Source organism: Lissotriton vulgaris, chromosome 8, assembly GCF_964263255.1.
Source record: "Lissotriton vulgaris chromosome 8, aLisVul1.2, whole genome shotgun sequence".
NCBI classification, from domain to species: domain Eukaryota; kingdom Metazoa; phylum Chordata; class Amphibia; order Caudata; family Salamandridae; genus Lissotriton; species Lissotriton vulgaris.
Window position 1 is genome coordinate 1,302,347,014 of NC_141696.1, and position 20,025 is coordinate 1,302,367,038.

Consider the following 20,025-nt stretch of genomic DNA (forward strand, 5'->3'; position numbering starts at 1 on the left):
GTCTAGGTGTATTCCAACCCAATCACTCAAAAAGCCCCCCGCCCGCCCCCCTCCACCACCCCAACTACCCAAGGCCCCAACTACCCACCCTAACCCAATGCACGTGATCACAATCAACCTCAATATATGAATAGAGTACAGCAATCGTTGAGGGTCCCCTTAGGCCTGGAAGTCCCCATCTGCAGGCAGTCCATCGTCCGAGTCCGCTGGGGGCTCCAGAGTTAACCCCCTGTAATCCGCCCACCGTTTCCAGATCTTGAAATGTTTCCGGGGGCATCCCCTGGCTTCAAACACAGGTAGCTCTAACCCCATGCAGTAATCCAGGCCCGCTTTCCAGGCACTCAGTGGGGGAGCACGCTCACCCTTCCATGCCCTCGCCAGGTCTCGCTTGGCCACTACCAGGCCCAACAACAAAAGGTGACGTTTGTAGATGTTCCCACCCACATTCTCCAAGATATGCAGGAGGCCCAACCTGGGCGTACGGGGAAGGTCCCACCCCAGCACCTCTGACAAACAGCCCCACACACCGCTCCAGAACCGAGTCAGACCCACACAGGACCACACCGTATGCAATAGCGTGCCTCTCTCAGTCCCACAACGAAGGCATTCCGGAATCGCAATTAGGCCAGCCTTCCATAGTCTCTCCCTAGTGTAATAGGCCCTGTGCAGATATTTAAATTGTATGAAGCGGAGTTGCACGGCAATGGCAGCCCCACGGAGGGATTCCAGGGCCTCCCTCCAATCATCTTCGTCCAATGGATCAACGTCCGTTTCCCAGGATTCTTTCAGCGATAGTAGGGAAGAGGAGCAGTGAGTGACCAATGTTTGGTAGATTCGGGATACTTTTTTATCCCCAAGGTCTCCCATGAAGAGCTTGGCTTTCACTGGACTAAATTCAGGGAGCTGATCCAAGCCAACCAAACTAGGTGCAAGCGCATGACGGAATTGTAGGTATTTAAAGAATTGTGTCTTGGGCATATGGAATTCAGTGCTAAGGTCTTGGAAGGACTTGAGCGTAACCCCGGTAAGAACATGTCCAAGCGAGGAAATTCCGATAGAATCCCAGCCACCAAACCCCGTCAGCGAGGCCAGTGCGGGGAGCTGTCCATTTTTCCACAGTGGGGTTTCTGCCGTCAGCCTACCCCACCAGCCATACGGCGCAGTACTTGTCTCCAAATCATGTGACTCGCGGCAGCCTCCTCCGTTGCCCAGCCGAGTACAATAGCGTATGCAGTGTGGTATCTCCCATCAACAAGCGTTCGAGGGCGTACGCAGGGTCTCGTCTATCGCCGTACCACCATTCATTGAGAACCAAAAGGTGGGAGGCCTGGTAGTAGGACAGGAGGTCCGACTTGGCCAGACCCCCACAGTATGTGGATAGGAAGCATGTCCTCAGCGCCACCCTGGCGGCACCCCCGCCCACAGGAAGCGGCCCAGCACCGAATTGACCCGACGGAACCACTGTGGTTCAATCTTATACGGGTGGTTCTGCAATTGGTATAGTAGGCGCGGAAGGGCGACCATCTTGAAAATCGCAGACCTACCAAAGATGTTGAGGGGCATGCAAGACCATGTCTTGATGTCCGATTGGGGTCTGTCCCACACAGGCAGCACGTTGCGCTCCCATGCAATGTCAGCGGACTCGGACAGGAAGACTCCTAGGTATTTCAGACCCCCGATCGCCACCCGCAAGGCCGACGCCCAGGGGTATACACCTGTCACCCCGCCCAGCACCCACAGGGCCGACTTGTGCGGGTTGAGAAAAAGGCCTGACACCTCACCAAATATGCGCATTATCTCCAGTATTCGAGGGCCAGATCGGTTAAGGTCGGTCAGGAAGAAAAGGACATCGTCCGCATATAGCGCAATTCTATCTGTGAGCCCTGCTCCCCACACAAAGCCACGAAGCTGCGCATCTATGCGCACCCAAGAGGCCAAAGGTTCCATAGCCAGCGCAAAGAGGTATGGGGACAGTGGGCACCCCTGTCGGGTTCCCCTGGCAATCGAGAATTTCTCTGAGATCGCCCCAGACACGCATACAGATGCAGTGATGTCCGTATATAGCAGCTTGACATATGAAATAAACACTAGGCCTAGGTTAAGGCGTGGCAAGAGAGCGAATAGGTATGTCCAGCTGACCGAATCGAACGCCCTGTCAATGTCTGCCAGCAATAAGGCCGCCCGCTCCCCGGTGGCCCCCATGGCGTCCACAGCCGCCTGCGCTCGTCTGATGTTGTGTCGTGTCGCCCTATGTGGCATCAAGCCCGCCTGGTCCCGATGGACCAAGTCGGCCACATATGGGAGAAGGCGGTTTGCCAACTATTTAGCCAGCAGCTTTGCTTCGATGTTGAGCAGGGATATGGGGCGATAAGACTCATGCCGGTCAGGTGGCCTACCCGGCTTCTGAAAAACTACAATTTCAGCATGGCGCCAGTCCGCCGGCAAGCTACCCTGTTCTCGCGCTGTCTCCAGTGCCCTCCTATAGTGTGGTCCTAATTGGAGATTAAACTTCTTATAAAATTCGCAGGGGAACCCGCTAGGTCCGGGTGCCTTACCCGTGTTGAGTTGCCCTAGCGCATCTCCTAGCTCCTCAGCCGTAAGGGGGAGGTCCAGGGATTTCCTCGCTTCGTCCGAGACTGCACGGGGGGCAGGTCAGCAATGAACTGGTCTATCGCATCCGGTGGGAGACTGTCCCGGTGAGCATATTGCTCCGCGTAGTAGTGGGCAAAGCTCGTCGCCAGGTTCGCTGGGTCTGTCATGGCAATTCCCTCACCGTCGGTGAGGCCGGGCAGTGTGACCGGCTGTAGGGTATGCTGACATAGCCTAAGCAGCATGGTGCAGGACTTATCGCCCCACTGATATATCCTGCCCTGAGTGGCGAGCCACGCCTGTCGAGCCTCGTCAATTAAGACAGACGCATAGGATTGCTGAGCTTGCAGGAGCAGCCATACCGCCACGTCATCCCCCCTCCCCTGACACCGCTGGTCTAGCACCTCCATCAGCGCCGCGGCTGCAACAATAGCCTCACGACGGCGGCGACGGGCCGCAGTACACCATGCTATGTCTATGCCCCTCAAGGTAGGCTTCATGGCTTCCCAGACTGTCACCCCGTCCATACCCTCGACCAGATTTTCCTGCCAGTAATGGGCAACTGCACTTCGCATGTGTTGAGTATAGTCTGACTGTTGAAGATGCCACGAGGACATCCTCCATCGGAATGGTTGACGTGTCTTGTGCAGCTCCACCCGCACTGCCACAGGGGAGTGGTCGGACAGCCCTCTAGGCCGAATCGTATCCTCTCTCACCCTATCAAGGAACGGTCCTGGCATAAACACATAGTCCAGTCGTGAAAATGAACCATGCACAGCAGACACATAAGTATATTCTCGCACCGTGGCATGCAAATGTCTCCAAACATCCACCCAGCCCAATCCGTCCACCATTGCTTTCAGTCTCGTAGGGGAGGCAGCCGCCAATGTCCCCTGCAGCCTCCTGCGGTCCAGGCACACATCCTTAACATCGTTCCAGTCGCCACCTATCACGGCCAGGGATTCTGGGATATCAGCCCATAGTTCAAATAGCTTCTCAGCCAAGGACCACTGCAAAAAATACACACTACCAAACACCACCGGTTCAGCTCCAATCATGACAAACACATAGCGACCCAGCGGGTCAACTTTGCTCTATTTTTATCATTTAATTTGTTAGATTCTTGTGATCAACATTTACATAACCTTATAAAGCTGTAGGCACGAGACAAGACGGTAAATGTTTTATTAATGGTATTTACCTATTTTGTATTACATTTAATTTTCGAAGTACTGCAATACAAATTAGTGATGTACTATAGGTGGTTTTGCTTTGAGTTTAGGCATTCCATTAATATGACTGTGTATATTTACCAGAGATAGGAATTCACAAAATGCAGTTTTTGATTTACCTCTCAGTGATGCTTTAGGTTCATTAAGCACGGTGGTAAATTATTTACAGTCAGGCTAACACTTAAGAATAATAATAATAATAATCCACATTTGTAAAGCGCGAACAATCACCCGTAAGGGTCTTTAGGCGCTGGGGGCCGTCGGGAAGATTAAGCAAGCCCAGAGTCACATGGTGCTGGGCTAATCTGACATCGGCGCCGGGGATCGAACCGTGATCCCCAGATTCCAGCATCAGTCGCTCTGGCTGCGGCGCCACACTTGTGTGTCTTAAGGCTTAGATTGTTGTAAGATCAATTTGAATATCTATTTTATCTCTGCACTTAAAGTGCACAGCAATTTCAAAGACAGTAGTTGATGTCTGGATTATTCAATGGTGTGTGTTCATTAGAATTTGTCAGCAGATGTTCATAATAAGAAATGCATGCGTTTTCAGTACTAAATAGGAAGCTGACTGTCATATAGCTACTTCTTTTCTACATACTGTGTTAAGTTAGCATGAGTTTATTAAATGTTTGCACGCCGTTTTCATTCTTGCTTCACTTTTGCACACGACACATAATTGTTGTTTTAGCTTTCAACCCAGAAGAGCTTCGCGATTTACTAGAGAAATAATATGTTATTGCTCTGATATCAGTTTTGTTCTGCAGTCTGTCTGCACAGTGACTGCTGAAGGCTACACGGATAACTTAACCCAGTGTTGTTGAAAGGTCTGATCTTCGCACCCCTATAGACATAACACACATGCTGCTGCCAAAATCTGGCTCTAGGCGAGTTTTATATTGTCGTGCTGAACGCACTAAAACACACTTGATATGCTTCGCATGCAGAGAGCTGGTGGAAGATGATGTGATCCTCCTGCCACTGAGATTCTGAGGTATGGGCCCGCCCTGCTAAAAACCCAAATGAGACCTTCATAGATATAAAATACTATGCTAAATAGGGAGGGTGTGAATTAGACGTTGTTAATTTCTATTCATTTCAGCATCTTAGTATGCTGTCACCATTCGCCTTTTATGGACTGATAACTATGCTGATAACTTTGTTGCTTATAATATGTTTGCTAGCATTATACAAGATACTGCGTTTGAGAACCTTGCATTAGTAAATAAATATTTCAAACATGCACGTGTCCTCTTTTACTCCACGTTCTGGTTTGTGATGATTATATAACGAAAGAGTGTTCATGTGTTCCACGATACCTGAGGTATTCTAAGTTCATGTTCTGGTCTGTCTAAGCATTGGGAGTTTGCTATGGCCAATGAGACACTGTAGCTAGCTCGGTAAGGGGATTTTGGGTACTGAGTTGAGTTTTGGGCCATCCTAATTCACAGAGGTTCCAGGTGTCTATGCACAGTTCTGTAGGAGAACGGAATTCCCGCTACATGGCGCCCATACGTTGTTGGCCTTATATCATGACACTCGAGTAGTATATCATTCAATCCTTAACCCCTTCAATGACGTTTCCGGTAAACGGTGGTGTTGAAAAACCTACCTATTTTTGAAATAGGTCTTTTCAAGCTTGATTCTTTCTAAAAACGGTTTCCTTGAATTACCACCCAGTTGTGCTACAAAGTTTGCTTTGTTTTTTCTCATTCCTGTGCTGTCATGGCCCAAGCCGTGGACATTCCGCAGCATAGTCGCATTGCGGTGCGAGATCATTTGCGGGCTTACAATGTACCTTTGGAAGGCTTGGCTGTGATTATGGTGGTGAGTGCGGAACATGCTTACCCTTACGAACTCTTTTATTCGAGGGTGACATTTCCGGCGGTGGACGCGAATTCAGGCGTCTTCCACAAGTACACTCCCACGGTTGTACTTAATGAGTATACTCCGTACAGAGCGCAGGAAGTACCTATTGATGTTTGGCAGCATGGAGTTTGGTTTGGTGGCGCCCTACCCCATTCTTTAACCGCTCCGAGGTTAGGTCCTTTGTCCATTCCAGGCGCTAGTTAGCCTGTTTTGGCTGGATTTACTCCTCATCCTCTACACGGCAATTGTAATGTGGCTGAACTCCGACGACTACATGTAGTCGCGATTGCCGTGATTAGAGCCTTAGTGCATTACATGGGCCGTAATCTTCTGGGTGGAGCCCCGGGGGGTGCGGCGCTTCTGGCAGGGCAGGGTGGTTTGAAAATCAGTCCGGTCATGGTCAATGCCGTAATGGGCAAGAAGCCCCAGGAAAAGGATGATTTTCCTTTCTGGCTTGCCGAGAAATTTGACCAGCTGGAAGCTGTATTTCCTAATACGACTCCTGGTGAAAAACACCGGATTCTTACGCTTAGTTTGCCGAAGGATTTGGCCCCTGAGCTCGTTGACTGAGAACTGGGGTAAGACTTTTGCGGCAGTCTATGCTCCGTGCTAGGGCACCCCGTCTATGTCCGTGCTGTCTTCAGTCCTTAAACGTGTTCAAGATGATCACGGATCGGAATCTGCGGTCGAGTTGGGCATGCGCCTGTGTGGCACCTTTGATGCAGTTTGCGATCTGATCCTTGCTAATGTCAAGGGGATGCAGTGAACTTTCAGGTTGCTAACGCGTTAGCGGCGCTTCCCGAGGCCGAGAAACCCCGACAGTTAGCGAGGATTATTGTGGCGGCTTATAAAACCGTGGGTCGCAATAGTAAGGGCGTTAAGCCTTTTTCTGTTAAAGATAAAAAGGAGCCCCAGGGACACACTTCGGAGACGGAAGTTCAGCCCAAGTCCAAAAAACAAAATTGGCCTAAAAAAACAGAAACAGGTAAAGCAACCTCAACAACAACAAACACAGGTTTCTCGCCCTGCGTCTCCGTTGCCTACGCAGTCGGAACGTGTTTATGACTTGCGCGACCGCGCGACGATTAAGACTCCTGATCGATTTCAGGCTTCTGACCAACACTGTCCTCGTTCCTTTCAGGACTCATCGGCTCCGACGACCGGTGGTGGAGGGGGCGGCAGGGGTCGGGGTGGCCAGCAAGGGTCCCCTGACCATTCATTAATATGCAGACACATCCAGTTACATGGTTCCTGTAACCAGGAACGACCTAATCTAGCCTGTGTGTTAAAAGGGACTCCTGTTCCCGCAATTGTTCCCACGTTTACACTTCTGGCAAATGGTAGTTATTTGCTGTTGAATAACGAGGAGTGTTGTGGTTTAATTGTTGGTATCGCTTATTTGGTAACTGTATCGGAACGTGTTGTGTGCTGCAAAAACGTTCTGTATCCCCCTACGCATGGGAATTCAGATGTTTCCATCTGGCCGCGCATCCCAACCTTGAAGGCAGAGTTCAATGGTATGACTAGAATAAGAGCCCTTTTGTCTCAGAAAGAGGTGGCCCTGAGTTCGGCCCGAGAAACATTCGTCCTTCACATAGCTAACACACGCACAGAAGTGCAGGCGCTTTTAAATACTGATTTACCGTTACATTTCAGCGAGCTAGTTCATCAAATCTTTAATGCCTCCTCCACTTCCGGCCTTGCTCACTTTTTTAAATTAGTTGGCAGCGGTCTCGTGTCTTCATTTGAAAAAATATTTGGGGTCATCCCTGCTTTCTTTCATTCTATTTTTTCGAGTTTGTTTGGAGGCTTCCCTGTCTTGCTGGCTTTAGCTGCAGGCGGATTGGTGATATTTTGTTTTATTACAAATGGATGCCCATCCTGCATTAGGAGCAGAAGAGCCCCTCCAGTCACTGTTGCGCAACCGGATGCTTGATTACTATGGCACCCTGCCGCTTGCGACTTTAAGCACGTCGTTTGGATTATCGTTTCTATTTTCCTATTTCACATGTGTCCAGCCTGTTTCATTGCCTGAGCTGCGATTTCCACTGGGCCCTTGATTTGTGTCTCTAATTGACGGTGTCTCCTGACGTCGATTTTATTCATCTGATGAGCCCCGTAGTTGCTCACGAGTTGGTTTGTTCTGGCGAAATGATTATGGCCTTGGCAGCGATGCAAGGACTAATGGGTCATTGGGATGTACTCGCAGCAGCGCATGAGTTCTTGGCAAGGAGCTTTCTTGAGAACCCACCGAGTTGTCCTCTGATGTTAATAGAGGATCCAGTGACGGAGCAGCACGTATGTTCCTTCCCACTACTTAATTGGATGGCTGAACTGTTTTCGGATGATGACAGTGATTTCATGTTGGAGGCTGTGGCTGCATATTTTGCATATTCAGTTCTATCGTGAGATGCCATGGAGTTTTTTTACTTAATTCGGCACGTGCATTTTTATATTTTTGGACAGTGCCTTTTTTCATGTGTGAAAATGTTTTATACGTCCCAGACCTATTGACTTATATTTTCATAGGTTGGAACAATTACACTTGGCCCCTATAGGCCTTCATATATACGTTTGGAGAATAGATTAGCTCATTATTGTTGAACTCTGTTTTCAGGTTAAACCCCTTCCTGGTTCTGACTTTACATGATTTCTGACAGTGCTCTGATCATTGGGGGGTGTCATATAGCTACTTCTTTTCTACATACTGTGTTAAGTTAGCATTAGTTTATTAAATGTTTGCACGCCGTTTCATTCTTGCTTCACTTTTGCACACGACACATAATTGTTGTTTTAGCTTTCAACCCAGAAGAGCTTTGTGATTTACTAGAGAAATAATATGTTATTGCTCTGATATCAGTTTTGTTCTGCAGTCTGTCTGCACAGTGAGTGCTGAAGGCTACACGAATAACTTAACCCAGTGTTGTTGTAAGGTCTGATCTCCGCACCCCTATAGATATAACACACATGCTGCTGCCAAAATCTGGCTCTAGGCGAGTTTTATATTGTCGAGCTGAACGCACAAAAACACACTTGATATGCTTCCCTTGCAGAGAGCTGGTCGAAGATGATGTGATCCTCCTGCCACTGAGATTTTGAGGTATGGGCCCGCCCTGCTAAAAACCCAAATGAGACCCTCATCGATATAAAATACTATGCTAATTAGGGAGGGTGTGAATTAGACGTTGTTAATTTCTATTCATTTCAGCATCTTAGTATGCTGTCACCATTCGCCTTTTATGGACTGATAACTATGCTGATAACTTTGTTGCTTATAATATGTTTGCTAGTATTATACAAGATACTGCGTTTGAGAACCTTGCATTGGTAAATTAATATTTCAAACATGCACGTGTCCTCTTTTACTCCACGTTCTGGTTTGTGATGATTATATAACAAAAGAGTGTTCATGTGTTCCACGATACCGGAGGTATTCTAAGTTCATGTTCTGGTCTGTCTAAGCATTGGGAGTTTGTTATGACCAATGAGACACTGTAGCTAGCTCGGTAAGGGGATTTTGGGAACTGAGGTGAGTTTTGGGCCATCCTAATTCACTGAGGTTCCAGGTCTCTATGCACAGTTCTGTAGGAGAACGGAATTCCCGCTACAACATATTGTATTCACAAAAACAGTTTTGCTTTACTTCAGAGCATGCTACATCAGCAGTTGCTTTTGCCCTTGGGTTATCGCTTTAATTAAGAACCTTTAAAATTATTGACACCTACCAAGGCCTCTTGCTGCAATATCAGTGGCAAACAGCACTGCTGCTTTCTTCCGAATGAAGTCGTTGTAGACTTCCATCCTCTTCATTTGCTGCTGTTTACCATGAAGAGCAAGTATAGGTATGCCGGGGCGCAGCCTGCAGAACACTCTGAACAAATACTGCACCTGCGTAAAGGCAAATTAAAGAAGCACATTAACATGCACTGTACAAATCCTTCAAAGTGCAATACATTTCGAAGTATAAGAACTAATGTGTGTCTCTGTAAGACATAAGCACTATGGCCCTTCCTAGCATCCCTGAGAGGCAAACGGTTCAGCTTTTTGGATGAACTGAGCATCAGAGGTGCAACCTGCTGGAATGTACTAGTTAGAGGAAGCTACAGTATACATTCGTGACTGCACCCATGTGTGACCTAGGAGCGGCACACAGAAATTCACTGGTTACGGTCAGCCATAGGGTAAACTCCAGGGAGTGTACCCATAAGCATAAAAGGAGCAACAGACAGAAATTAATTGGTTACAGGCAGCCATTCTATACGCTCAAGGGCATGCACGCTTACATGCTAGAGTAGCGACCTACAGGCCGGATTCAACATGGAGGCTCTCAAACTAATTGAACTTGGATACCTGGAGAGAACCGAATGTGTCAAATCGCAAATCAACGGCTATGGCCCATTGCCAAGCTCCTGTGTGTCCCATTCAGTCCTTTATCACCAAAAAGTGAATACCTCTGTAACTGATCACCAAGCTAAATGTTCTACAGAATCCACCCATGAGCACGCCACATGAGGAACTGGTTACATGCTGCAATGTTGATTATTACTTAATCTTTTAGGTCTTTCTCAAGACATTATAGCTATCTTGCAGAGGAAAAAGGCTTCTACAAGAACCTTAGAAGGACTCGGCTTTTAAGTGAAGCTTACTGGGTTTTTGTTTGGGCAATTGCATGGTTGCTTTCTGTTGGGTATTTTAAAGTTTAGGCATCAACAACAGTACATAAGTCTTTGTCCAGTGCACTAAGGTGAGAGAGAGAAAAAAAAGGAATATAGCAGGACAGCCTTTTTTAAGCATCCATTGTACCTGAACACTGAACAGGGAGATGGAGCCAGAGCATCCGCTATACTCGTACAAGCGTGAGAAGCTGGAGCCATTATTTTTAAAAAAATCACACCGGCGCGAGCGAACAATACTGTGAAACACAAAGTTTTTTGGTGGTCACGGTATAACCAGCACAAGGTGATGGACGCCTTTAAGACACGTGACCTATGCACATCACCTGTGTCACAGAAACAACTGGACTGCCGAACAAGTGGTAATTACTTGACAAGTGTCATCGGACGCCTCACTTTGACGTTCCGTTTCAGAAAATCGGAGGAGTCCACAGGGAACACACGCGCTTGGAATGGGAGTTGGTTAATGACTGAAATTACGGTCATATGCGGTGAGGAGTTGAAATGTGGCCACTCTGGTTCATTTAACAGCAATATTGTGACAGACTTATGAATTTAATTCTTCCCATTTTAACACCGCACTTTGTTGTAAAGAGTCCAGAGTTTCTTCCTAGAATTGGGCACTGCTCTTTGACTATGGCTAATAACATCATCACACCACCATTTTTCCTACCTCAGCCAGGACCTCCATCAATATCGTAGGAGAATTGGGTAGAGATGATGGAGAATTATATCGTAGCATTAGACGGTCAGGATTTTTCTGCTGCAAGGAAGAGGACCCTACTTTTGAGTGTGCTTGGGAATAAGGGTCAAAGGATTTTTAAGTACTAACCTGTAGCAGTGGGGCCCAATGGCCGACCCATAACCAATGTCATTAAGGAGACTATTAAACGATTAGAGAATATGTTTGCTAAGGAGATCAATTTGGGTATGGTGCGCTACAAGTTTTATACCCAAACGCAGGCAGAGCACAGCCCAATTGATGAATTTGTAGCAAGATTGAGGGCGCTTTCAACCAAACGTCCTTTTGTTACCATGAATGGCGATACGTGACCAGCTTACTGTACAGTGTACAAACAAGTAGATCCAAGATAGACTATGGGCAGCAAACAGTCATTCTTTCAAGGAAGCGAGACATGACAAAAGTCACTGAAGAGTCCCAAAGGTGTATGAAGGAACTCAACGGAAAAGAGGGAGGTAGGTGACATGTCTGCTGTTAATGAGAACAGTCAGGAGGATGTGGAAGATGTAGTTTGTGTGGTAAAGAGGCGAGATGAGAAGGGAGCATCATTATCTGTGCCTAGAGGTAAAGGTAAGGAGTGTTTTAGGTGTGGCAGTGGTTACCATACAGCAGAATCTAAGAGGTGCTTTGCCATCAACAAGGAATGCAGGAAGTGTGGGCGCCAAGGGCATTATTCCCAAATGTGTAAAGATACAGTGCGTGGGACAAGGATAACAAATCTAATGTGGTGTCGTTGAGGTTATGAATAACAATCTTTATGGTGAAAGCGTTGGTAGTGTGTGAAGGTGAGGATAAGTGGAAGAAGTAGGCAGCAATGGGCGATGAGAGGAGACAAGTGAGACCCTCAGCTAAATATATTGTGTGTGGGAAGGAGGTGGTACTGATGGTAAATGCGGATCTATGTACATAATAATTCCTAAGAAATTATTCAACACTGTGTGGAGTGGTGTTACGTTGTTGGAAAGGGCATTAATCCAGCAGGGTATCAAGGGGAAACCATTGTGGAAGGAGACATTCAACTTCGGACACAATGTACTAAAAGGAAGGTGTATGTATCTGAACAGGGGCCACCAATTCTGAGTTGGATACATCAAGGGTACCTTTGTCTGCGAGGGAAGGGGTCAAAGAGTTACTCACCGACATGCTCAAGGAGGGTGTGATTGAACTGGCTGAATCGTCACCATGGGTTTCTCTAGTGGTGATCACCCAAAAATCGGATGGTGGCTTGAGATTCTGTGTCGATTTGAGATATCTTAATCAAGAGATTGTGGTTGACACCTTTCCTCTTCCTAATATAGGGGACATTTTTAACATGGTGAAGGGGGGTAAGTACTTCTCGACGTTAAGTTTGAGAAGTGCTTACCACCAAATTCGGTTGCATGAAAAATTAAAAAAAACTCACCACTTTTGTTACCACTGAAGGAACGTTCCAGTTCACCTGTATGCCGCTTAGCTTGGCACCGGCAGCGAGCCTGTTCTAAAGGGTGATGACGGAAGTGTGAGAGGGAGTTAAAGGGGTCATTTACTTTCAGGATGATATTCTAATTATGGGGTAAGCCACAGGGCAGCACAATGTCACTTTGAGGAAGGTGTTGAAAACACTGGAGGACGTTGGACTAACGTTGAACAAGGACAAGTGTACATTTTTGACAGAGAAGGTAGACTACCTTTGGTATTTTATATCCAATGGAGATGTCAGTCCTAAACACTCTTTTGGATGCCATTAGAAAAGCAACAGCCTCTGCAGAGACAGATCAATTAAGATCTTTCCTTGGACTTACTGAATGTTATTCAAAATTTGTAGAGAGGTTTGCAGACAAGACTGAGGGTTTGAGGAGATTACTGAGGAAGGGAGAAAAGTTTGTCTGGGCCAGGGAACAAAGCAGTTGCTTTGATAACATCAAAGCATAAATTTGTAATGCATGAGTTTTAGCACTCTTTGATAAACTGAAGTCTGGCCATACAGTGGATGCAAGTGGCACCGGTTTTGGGGATGTTTTTTCACAAAGGCATGGGAAGAAACAGTTGCTTTTGCCCCGTGCACTCTCACACCAGCCGAAAGAAACTTTTCGGCGATAGAGCGCGAGGCATTAGCAGCTGAATGGGGTGCGGAGTACTTTCGCATTTGCCTATGGGAGCATGTTTTGTGTTACGCACGGATCATAAACCCTAGATGAAAATGTTATCTTCGGGTGCGGCAGGCAAGGGGTCAGCCAGACTATCTAGGTTAGCTGCTAGGCTGCAAGAATATTTTTACACTCTAGAATTTAAGCAGGGGTGGATTAACATCCTAGCAGACTGTTTGTCTAGACTGTTGCTGGATTGGAAGACTGTAGATGCTATGGCAGTGAAGAAATTTGAACTGGAGGGTGCGGTAGCATCCATACATGACGCGGTCCAGTGTGGTCTAGGGGCTTTCACTATTGAACAATGGGCGGAAGAAATTGAACTTGATGTTGTACTTAAGGAGGTGTCTAGAATGATTCAGTGTGGAGCGGCAAGAGAGGGTGCATGGTCACAAACCATTCAGCCTTATTTTAAGGTTGCTGATGTGCTGTCCATTTGTGGGGTGAATCTTATGATGAGGGGTGATCGCTTTGTTCCTCTAGAAGGGTTGAGATGGAGGTTGTTTGAGCTTGCACATGAGGGCCATTTAGGTCAAGGTCAAGGTCTGACTAGTAAAAGGCTCAAAGGAGAATTCCGGTGGCCAGGCTAGGTGGAAGGTGGGTGGAATATTGCTCATTTGCAAGGAAAGTGAAGAAAAAAATTAAGGTAGGCCTAAGGCTGTTGGCGGACATATAGAAGATCCAGGCAAGCCTTGGCATACCATTTGGCATCCTCTAGAAGGGTTGAGATGGAGGTTGTTTGAGCTTGCACATGAGGGCCATTTAGGTCAAGGTCAAGGTCTGACTAGTAAAAGGCTCAAAGGAGAATTCCGGTGGCCAGGCTAGGTGGAAGGTGGGTGGAATATTGCTCATTTGCAAGGAAAGTGAAGAAAAAAATTAAGGTAGGCCTAAGGCTGTTGGCGGACATATAGAAGATCCAGGCAAGCCTTGGCATACCATTTGCCTAGACTTTATTAGCCCCACGATGGAGGTGCCAGTGAATGTAAGATTTACTGTGATGAAAGGAATTTTCAGGGAAGAGGGTGCTCCTGTGGTGTTAATAACTGACAATGACACTTAATTAACATCTCACCAAATGGTGAAAAACATGCACAGACCTCACTATATATTCCTAGGTTGTAATAGTAATAACTAAAAGTTAATACCATTTTATGTTTTTGCTTCTCGCACTGCGAGAAAGCAATGGGTCGACGCTCCTCGCCATAGCGGAATAGCCACCACTGCTGTGCAAGCCAAGAGAGCCTCCTTCCGAGAGGTCAAGAGGGTGCTTTAAAACCAGGGTTTCCAAACCTCTTTAATGTTCCTGGCCAAAATGAAAATAATGCTGGATGGCGTCAAGCACTTCTAAGAAGAACAAAAAACGGCGTGGGAATGGCTGGACGCTTACAGACCGGGGTCGGCCCCACAGTCCCCCAGGTCGCAGTGGGCGAAACCAGGTGCTTTCCTGTAGCCAATTGCAGAGGGGGCCTGAAGAAAATGACTTTGATCCCAAACGGAGAAAGACCGAGAGGCTGCAGTTCAGGCAGTGGCGGAGATTGCGGTGCCCAATATGTCGGATTCAGAGACTGGTTTTCTGTCAGTGTAGCAGTCCATAGAATCGAAATCTCACGGTTCGCCAGTGGACGGTAAGTGTCCCGCAAAGGTGACCCCAAAATCTGCAGAGAATGTTATGTGAACTGATGCAACTCTGAGCTGTTTGTTTACTGGGATTTGCCCTTGCCCAGCACTCCCCCCTGCTGACAGTGGATTGATGGGGACCTTTGCCTTTGTAACCTGCCTCTTGGTGGCTATATGGTTTAACTGCCATGGCAATGACCGTGGGGGTCGGGTGAGCACCTCTGTAATGGTTCTGGGACGAATAGGTGAGGGGTGTTGAGTTACCTATTAGGGAAGCCATAGTTTGCTACCGGATGACATGCTCAGCCAGGGTTAGAGAGGGAATGGTGGACTCGGATTACTCTTGACTGCCCCTCAACCCTTAGCCCTATCACGAGTCCGGAAGAGTCATGCTTATTATCAATCAATCAATCAGGCATTTGTTGAGCGCGACTACTCACCCGTAAGGGTCTCAAGGCGCTGGGGGTGGTGCAGGTTCCAGTCCATCAAGGAAAGGGTCTGTTAAAGAGCCAGGTTTTGAGGTTTCTTGCGAAGATGGGGAACAATGTGGTCTGTCTGAGGTGGAGCGGAAAGGCGTTCCAGGCAATGGCCGCGGGGAATAGGAGAACTGGGCTAATCGTAGGGTCCTTTGGGGTGCGTGGAATTTGAGTCGGCTGTTCAGGTATTCTGGTCCGGTGTCATGGAGAGCCTTGTGAGCGTGAGTGAGCATTGTGAAGGTGGCTCTAGCCTCAATGGGGAGCCAGTGGAATATGTGCAGGTGCTGGGAGATGTGGCAGTGTCTTGGCAGGTTGAGGACCAGTCTTGCAGCAGCGTTCTGGATGTTCTGTAGCTTTCGGGTGAGATTTTTGGTTATTTCGATGTAGGGTGCGTTCCCGTAGTCGAGTCTGCGGGTGACCAGGGCGTGAGGGGTAGTTCCAGACATCAGGGTTTGGGCCCATGATGAGTACTTCTGTTTTGTTGGTGTTTAGTTGTAAAGAAACACAAGGAGATGATGGACAGAGCGCTGAAACTTTTCAGACACTCACCCCCAGTCACCGATCTGGGTTGAATCCATCATCGTTGATTCTAACCAGAGCTTGGCATCCAGTGGCATTTAAAGTACTGGTCCGCGGACGCTTTTGGGTAAGTCGGTGGGAGTCCGAAGGGAATTGGATGGGGAGTTGCGAGTTCTGGGTGGCACGCTCCATGTCTTGTCTTAGCTAATGCCTTAGGGGTGGAACCAGTGACTCACCATCGGCTCCTTGAGGAGAAGGGCGGTAGTATATCCTTACACTAGAGCGTTTGTGATGTCATGACTATAAGAATGGTGTGGCCCGGAGTCATGAGGACGAAAGGAAAGTCGGGGCTCACTAAACCAGTGACTCGAGGCACCCCTATCACCCAACTTCAGGCTGCTGTCGGTGTGCAAGTCTACTCCCCGGGGACCATTAATGATGGGTTTTGGGACTACTATGAGTCACTTTATTGCTGCCCAGAGCTACTTCTGGTGTGTTTGCAGACATATTTTTTAGACTGGTTATCACTCCTGACTTTACCTTATGGGACTAGGGTGGATCTTGGGGGTTCGGTGACGTTTCAAGAGATAAGGCATGCCATAAACAAAATGGATACTGACAAAACCCCGGGCCCTGCATGGACTCCCTGCAGAGCTTTACTCCACATTCATGGGACAACTGGCCACAAAACTGGAAGCACTTTATAGAGTCGCTGAGATTGGGAGCCTTGTCCAACTCTATGCGAAGCGCGCTTGTTGTGCCCCTTCCCAACACCAAAGTTATGGGTGCACCTACATCCATGTTCTGGCCGCTGTCCATGCTCAACGCACAAGTTACTACTTGTGTAACGATATATCTGTAAGAGACATTAGTTAGTGATAGATTCCTTACCTTAGAATATCCCCAGGCGTCAGACTGGATCCGGAAAGTTTTGCGTAGCAGTACCCTTGCGCGTCGGTAGGCGTCGTCTGCGGCTCCGCGTCCGTCGTGGGCGCTGTGATGACGTCGTCGGAGTACTTAGACGCCGCCTCCGCGTGCTGACGTCAGTTCTTAGCCACAGCTTTTCCGCGCCAGAAGCGCAGAGCCATGACAAAAACCGACACTGGTGCCAAGAAACTAGGGCCCTGAAAGGGGATGACCTTAACCCTAGATATCGGTTCGCAGAACGGGGAGGATGGGTGGGTCGGTAAGGAATCTATCACTAACTAATGTCTCTTACAGATATATCGTTACACAAGTAGTAACTTGTGCATCTGAAAGAGACACGTTAGTGATAGATTCCTTACCTTAGAATAGATACCCCAGCAATACCATCCCCGAGGTGGTGGGTCTGCGAACCAATATTCACACCAGAAAGTCCTGGAGAACGGAACGGCCGAAGTAGCCATCTCTCCGGACTTGACTGTCCAGGCAGTAGTGCCTCGCAAACGTGTGCAACGAAGCCCACGTAGCAGCCTGGCAAATGTCCTGCAGGGGCACACCCCGGCCCAAGGCAGTTGTAGTGGCCGGGGCTCGAGTGGAATGAGCCCGCAGCCCAACAGGTGGTTCCTTCTTAGCCAAGGAGTAACACGCCTGGATGCACATGATAATCCATCTAGAAATGGTCCTCTTGTGCACAGCTTTCCCTTTCTTAGCGCCCGCGTACCCAACAAAGAGTTGATCATCCACCCGGAACTGGCGTGTGCGATCCAGATAGAATGAGAGCGCACGTTTTGGGTCCAGACGGTGGAGCCTCTCCTCCTCTCTCGAGGGGTGCGGAGGCGGAAAGAAGGTGGGCAATGTGATGGACTGCCCAATGTGGAAGGCCGTGACCACCTTAGGCAAGAAGGAGGGCCTAGTCCTCAAAACAACCTTGTCCGGATGGACTGAAAGGAAAGGAGGCTTGCAAGAAAGAGCCTGGAGCCCAATCACTCTCCTGGCAGAGGTGATGGCTACCAGGAATGCAGTCTTCAAAGAAAGAAGGCGAAGCGGACAGTTATGAAGTGGCTCAAAGGGAGCGCACATCAGAAATGTTAGAACCAGATTCAAGTCCCACTGAGGCATCACGAAAGGAACAGGAGGAAAGGTATGAGTGATGCCTTTCAGAAATCTGTTAACTATAGGGGACTTGAACAAGGAAGGTTGGTCAGGCAGCCTCAGAAAGGCCGAAAGAGCCAAAAGATAGCCCTTGATAGTGCCCAGAGCAGAGCCCTGCTGGGCAAGAGAAAGAAGGAAGAGAAGAATCTCAGAGAGAGGGGCATTGAGAGGATCCACAGCCTTTGCTGTGCACCATGCCACAAATCTGTTCCACCTGCAGGCGTATACCGTTTTTGTGGAGGGACGCCTGGCTGCCAGAATGATGTTGCAAACTTCAGGAGGCAAGTCAAATGGCCTCAACTGCCGCCGCTCAATCTCCATGCATGGAGGTGGAGACTGGACAGGTTCGGGTGGAGGACCGTCCCCTGCTGCTGCGACAGAAGGTCCTCCTGAAGAGGCAGACGAACCGGGGGATCGACTGACATACTGAGTAGCTCGGGATACCAGAACCTTCGTGCCCAGTCCGGAGCCACAAGGATGACTTGTGCCCGGTCGCGCTTGATCTTCTTCAGCACTCTGGGCAGAAGAGGTATAGGCGGAAAGGCGTACAACAGACCGCAGCTCCACTCGCGACGAAAAGCGTCTCCGAGCGAGTGCCGCCTTGGAAATTCCAACGCGCAGAACTGATGACATTGCGCGTTCTCTTCGGTGGCGAATAGATCTAACCAAGGCTTTCCCCAACGCAGAAAGAGGCCTTGCGCCACGTCCGAGTTCAGACGCCATTCGTGATCCATCGAGCACCGACGGCTGAGTTCGTCCGCCCTGGCGTTCAGAGAACCTGCCAGGTGTTGAACCACCAGAGTCACGCCCTGATGTTCCAGCCACTGCCAGAGGCGCAGAGCCTCCTGGCAGAGGGTCCACGACCCCACACCGCCCTGTTTGTTGCAGTACCACATGGCGGTGGTGTTGTCCGTGAACACCTGCACTGCGCTCCCTCGGACAGACGGGAGGAATGCTTTCAGTGCCAGACGAATCGCCCGCAGCTCCAACAGATTGATATGGAGCCGGGATTCCGCCGGAGACCAGAGTCCTCTGATCTCCGCCTCTCCCAAGTGGCCACCCCAGCCCTGGAGGGACGCGTCCGTCACAACTACGTACTCCGGTTGGGGAAGGGAGAGGGATCTGCCGTTGACCCAATCGCGGTCCGTGAGCCACCACTGCAGCTGTCTCGCAGTGCCCTCCGAGATCAGGACATGGTCGGAAAGGTTGCCCCGGTGCTGGGCCCACTGAAACTTCAGGTCCCACTGCAGAGCCCGCATCCGCCACCGTGCGTGATGCACCAGAAGGATGCAGGAGGCCATCAGCCCCAGAAGCCGCAGCGTCAACCTGACCGAAACCCGGGATAACGGCCCGAAGACCGGGATCAGGGCCTGAATATCCCGGAATCGCTGTTCGGGCGGGTAAACCCGAAACTGCGCCGAGTCGAGAACCGCTCCGATGAAAAGGAGCTTCTGAGAGGGGCACAGGTGCGACTTCGGCACATTGATGGTAAATCCCAGCCTGTGCAGGAGATCCGCCGTAGTCTGGAGGTGGGTGACGACTGCCTGGGGCGAGCCCGCCTTCAACAACCAGTCGTCTAGGTAGGGGAAGACTGAAACCCCTAACCTGCGCAGGTGAGCTGCGACCACCGCCATCACCTTCGTGAACACCCGTGGGGCGCTGGTAAGGCCGAAGGGGAGCACGGTAAACTGAAAGTGCTCGTGGCCTACCGTGAACCGCAGGTAACGCCGGTGGGCCGGCAGTACGGGGATGTGGAAATACGCATCCTGCAAGTCCAACGCTACCATCCAGTCTCCTGGGTCTAGGGCAGTCAAGACCTGAGCCAGTGTCAGCATTTTGAACTTCTCCTTCCGGAGGAAGCCGTTGACGTTCCTCAGATCCAAGATAGGGCGTAGGCCCCCTTTGCCCTTCTTGGGTACCAGGAAGTAGTGGGAGTAGCAACCACGTCCTACTTCTGGCCCAGGAACGCGCTCGATGGCCCCCTTGGCCAAGAGGGCCGAAACTTCCTCCTGCAGGAGCTGCAAATGATCCCCCGATACGCGGTGGTGTTGCGGTGGCATGGCTTGAGGGGTCGTCTCGAAGGGGAGGGAGTAGCCCCTTCGGACG

General features: G+C 49.2%; 1 protein-coding gene across 1 annotated transcript in view; it reads right to left on the reverse strand.

Annotated features, from left to right (window-relative positions):
- DDX10 (DEAD-box helicase 10) overlaps positions 1–20,025 on the reverse strand; it is an 832,256-nt gene that overhangs the window by 758,231 nt on the left and 54,000 nt on the right. Inside the window, exon 8 of the mRNA XM_086935230.1 lies at positions 9,416–9,578. Within this exon, the coding sequence (XP_086791356.1) occupies positions 9,416–9,578 (163 nt within the window). The remainder of the gene's footprint in view (positions 1–9,415; positions 9,579–20,025) is intronic.